Source organism: Somniosus microcephalus, chromosome 19 (genome assembly GCF_052327205.1).
Source record: "Somniosus microcephalus isolate GS21.2 chromosome 19, FLI_Smic_1.0, whole genome shotgun sequence".
Lineage (NCBI taxonomy): Eukaryota > Metazoa > Chordata > Chondrichthyes > Squaliformes > Somniosidae > Somniosus > Somniosus microcephalus.
This window is the reverse complement of record NC_141005.1, coordinates 28,590,133-28,593,626: the sequence shown is the minus strand read 5'-3', so window position 1 is coordinate 28,593,626 and position 3,494 is coordinate 28,590,133. Positions and strand designations below refer to the sequence as shown.

At 43.3% G+C, this 3,494-nt stretch overlaps 1 protein-coding gene across 1 annotated transcript in view; it reads left to right on the top strand.

Annotated features, from left to right (window-relative positions):
- Positions 1-54: 54 nt before the first annotated feature.
- The window catches only part of srrd (SRR1 domain containing), a 27,411-nt gene continuing 23,971 nt past the window's right edge, over positions 55-3,494 (top strand). Inside the window, exon 1 of the mRNA XM_085961471.1 lies at positions 55-587. Within this exon, the coding sequence (XP_085817597.1) occupies positions 424-587 (164 nt within the window). The 5' untranslated portion in view covers positions 55-423. The remainder of the gene's footprint in view (positions 588-3,494) is intronic.

Genomic DNA, 3,494 nt, shown 5'->3' with positions numbered 1-3,494 from the left:
GCGGCTGAGGGTTTGGGGCGGACAGGTGAACGGGTGGCACCGCGACCCGGGCCCTCAGAGGTCACACTTGCAGCGAAGAATCCGAGAGACCGACAGAGAAAACCAGACATCAGATAAACAGGGAGCCAGCCTCGAGGCCTGAGGGAAGGAGACGCAGGAAAAGCGGTTCATTTGGCGGCAGATTTAAAGTTAACCCGCCTTCTCCTCACAGAGGATCTGCTCTGTATTTCCAGTTTTATTCTGCAGATGAAAAGTTTTGCCCTTAACAACATGCAAACTGTGTGAACCCATAAATTCTAAAACTCCTGCCCTAGACCCTGACAGTGATCCAGAGCTCAGGACATCTGACCAACTCCCTCAATAGATGTAACACAGGCAGTTTTGCCTGTTTTACTTAATCTGAATTAGTGGTCACGGAGAGAGATGTCTGCCTGCCCAGCAGAGGGGGAATGGAAAACAGTCAGCAAGAAGAAGGGGGTGAAGAAAAGGAGAGAAAATGTCAGAGACAGAAGAGGCTTTCCACATGAGGTAGAGTTTCTGAGTGTGGCTGAAGGGGAGAGAATCCAACAGAAAATAAAGGAAGCAGTGTAAGTTGACATGCATTTTTGTCAGTACTAATGTTTCTCCCCATGCTAGGCACCACCAGAAGGCTTGGAACTCGCCTCTACCGATGCTGTGATGGAGTGGCTGGAGGATACCCGGGTGTAGCTCTGGGTGATTTTTCCCCTCCGAGGGAAGCACCCAGCCTCTCATTAGCACCACAACAGAGAAAACATTAGGAGCTCAGCAATATGTGAGCATTGTGGGCACAAACATATATCTAGTGATACTGTGCATTAATGCTCAGTGATAGAGCAGCAAAGAGCAAAATTCATAAAACTTCAACTTTAAGAACATAAGAAATAGGAGCAGGAGTAGGCCAATCAGCCCCTCGAGCCTGCTCTGCCATTCAATAAGATCATAGCTGATCTGATCCTAACCGCCAATCTACTATCACAGAACCATCTCCTGAATCTAACAGAATTAGACACACGAAATAGGAGCAGGATCAGGCTACACGGCCCCTGGGCCTGCTCCGCTACCCACAGGGCCATGTCCGATCCGAACCTAGACTCATGTCCAAATTCCTGCCCGCTCCCCGTAACCCTTAGTTCCCTTTACTTATAGGAAACTGTCTATTTCTGTTTTAAATTTATGTAATGGGGCAGCATATTCCATGGACCTACCACCCTCTGAGTGAAGTAGTTCCTCCTCATCTCAGTTTTGAAAGAGCAGCCCCTTATTCTAAGACTATGCCCCCCTAGTTCTAGTTTCACCCATCATCGGGAACATCCTCCCCGCATCCACCCGATCCAACCCCTTCACAATCTTATATGTTTCAATAAGATCGCCTCTCATTCTTCTGAACTCCAATGAGTAGAGTCCCAATCTACTCAACCTCTCCTCATATGTCCATCCCCTCATCCCCGGGATTAACCGAGTGAACCTTCTTTGTACTGACTCGAGAGCAAGTATGTCTTTTCTTAAGTATGGACACCAAAACTGTATGCAGTATTCCAGGTGCGGTCTCACCAATACCTTGTACAACTGAAGCAATAACTCCCTATTTTTATATTCTATCCCCCTAGCAATGAAAGTCAACATTCCATTGGCCTTCTTAATCACTTGCTGCACCTGCATACTAACCTTTTGAGTTTTGTGCACCAGGACCCCCAGATCCCTTTGTACTTCAGTACTTTCCAGTTTCTTGCCATTAAGATAATAACTTGCTCTACAATTTTTCCTGCCAAAGTGCCTAACCTCACACTTTCCAGTATTGTATTCCATCTGCCAAATCTCTGCCCACTTAGCCTGTCTATGTCCCCTTGCAGGTTTTTTATGTCCTCCTCACTCACTACTTTCCCTCCCATCTTAGTATCATCTGCAAACTTTGATATGTTACACTCGGTCCCCTCCTCCAAATCGTTAATATAGATTGGAAAGAGTTGGGGACCCAACACTGACCCCTGCGGAACACCACTAGTTACTGATTGCCAGTCTGAGAATTAACCATTTATCCCAACTCTCTGCCTTCTGATAGATAACCAATCCTCTATCCATGCCAGAATATTACCCCCAATCCCGTGATTTTTTATCTTAAGCAATAATCTTTTGTGTGGCACCTTGTCAAATGCCTTTTGGAAGTCTAAATACACTACGTCCACTGGTTCCCCTTTATCCACCCTATATGTTACTTCCTCAAAGAACTCCAGCAAATTTGTCAAACATGACTTCCCTTTCATAAAACCATGCTGACTTTGTCCTATTAAATTATATTATCCAAATGTCCTGTTACTGTCTCCTCAATAATGGACTCCAAAATTTTACCTACCACAGATGTTAGGCTAACCGGTCTATAGTTTCCAGCCTTCTGTCTACTGCCCTTTTTAAATAAGGGTGTTACATTAGCAGTTTTCCAGTCTGCCGGGACCTTTGCTGAGTCCAGGGAGTTTTGAAAAATTATTACCAATGCATCCACAATCCCGACCGCCACTTCCCTCAAGACCCTAGGATGTAAGCCATCAGGTCCAGGTGATTTATCCGCCTTGAGTCCCATTATTTTACCGAGTACCACTTCCTTAGTGATTTTGATCATGTTTAGCTCCTCCCCCCCTTTAGCCCCCTGTTTGTCCAGTGTTGGGATATTCTTAGTGTCCTCTACTGTAAAGACTGATACAAAATATTCATTCAGTGTTTTTGCCATCTCCATATTTCCCACCATTAATTTCCTGGTCTCATCCTCTAAGGGACCAACATTTACTTTAGCCACCCTTTTTCCTTTTATATAACTATAAAAACTCTTACTATCTGTTTTTATATTTTTTGCTAATTTACTTTCATAATCTATCTTCCCTTTCTTAATCAATCTTTTTGTTACTTTTTGCTGTCTTTTAAAGTTTTCCCAATCCTCTTTCCTCCCACTAGATTTGACTACCTTATATGCCCTTGTTTTTAGTCGAATACTATCCTTAATTTCTTTACTTAGCCACGGATGGCTGTCTTTTCTTTTACACCCTTTTCTTCTCAGTGGAATATATTTTTTTGGAAGTTGTAAAATAACTCCTTAAATGTACACCACTGATCATGTATTGTCTTACCCTTTAATCTATTTTCCCAATCCACTCTACTCAATTCCGCTTAGCACGCTTGTTTGAGATCCAACCTTCTCACCCTCTAATTGAATATGGAATTCAACCATGTTATGGTCACTCATTCCAAGGGGATCCTTTACTAAGACATTTTAAATTAATCCTGTCTCGTTACACAGGACCAGATCTAAGGTTGCTTGCCCCCTGGTCGGTTCAGTTACATACTGCTCAAGAAACCCATCCCTAATACACTCAATGAACTCATCCTCAAGGCAGCCCTGCCCAATTTGATTTGTCCAATTAATATGATAGTTAAAATCCCCCATAATTATAGATGTTCTCTTATTACAAGCCTCAACTATTTCC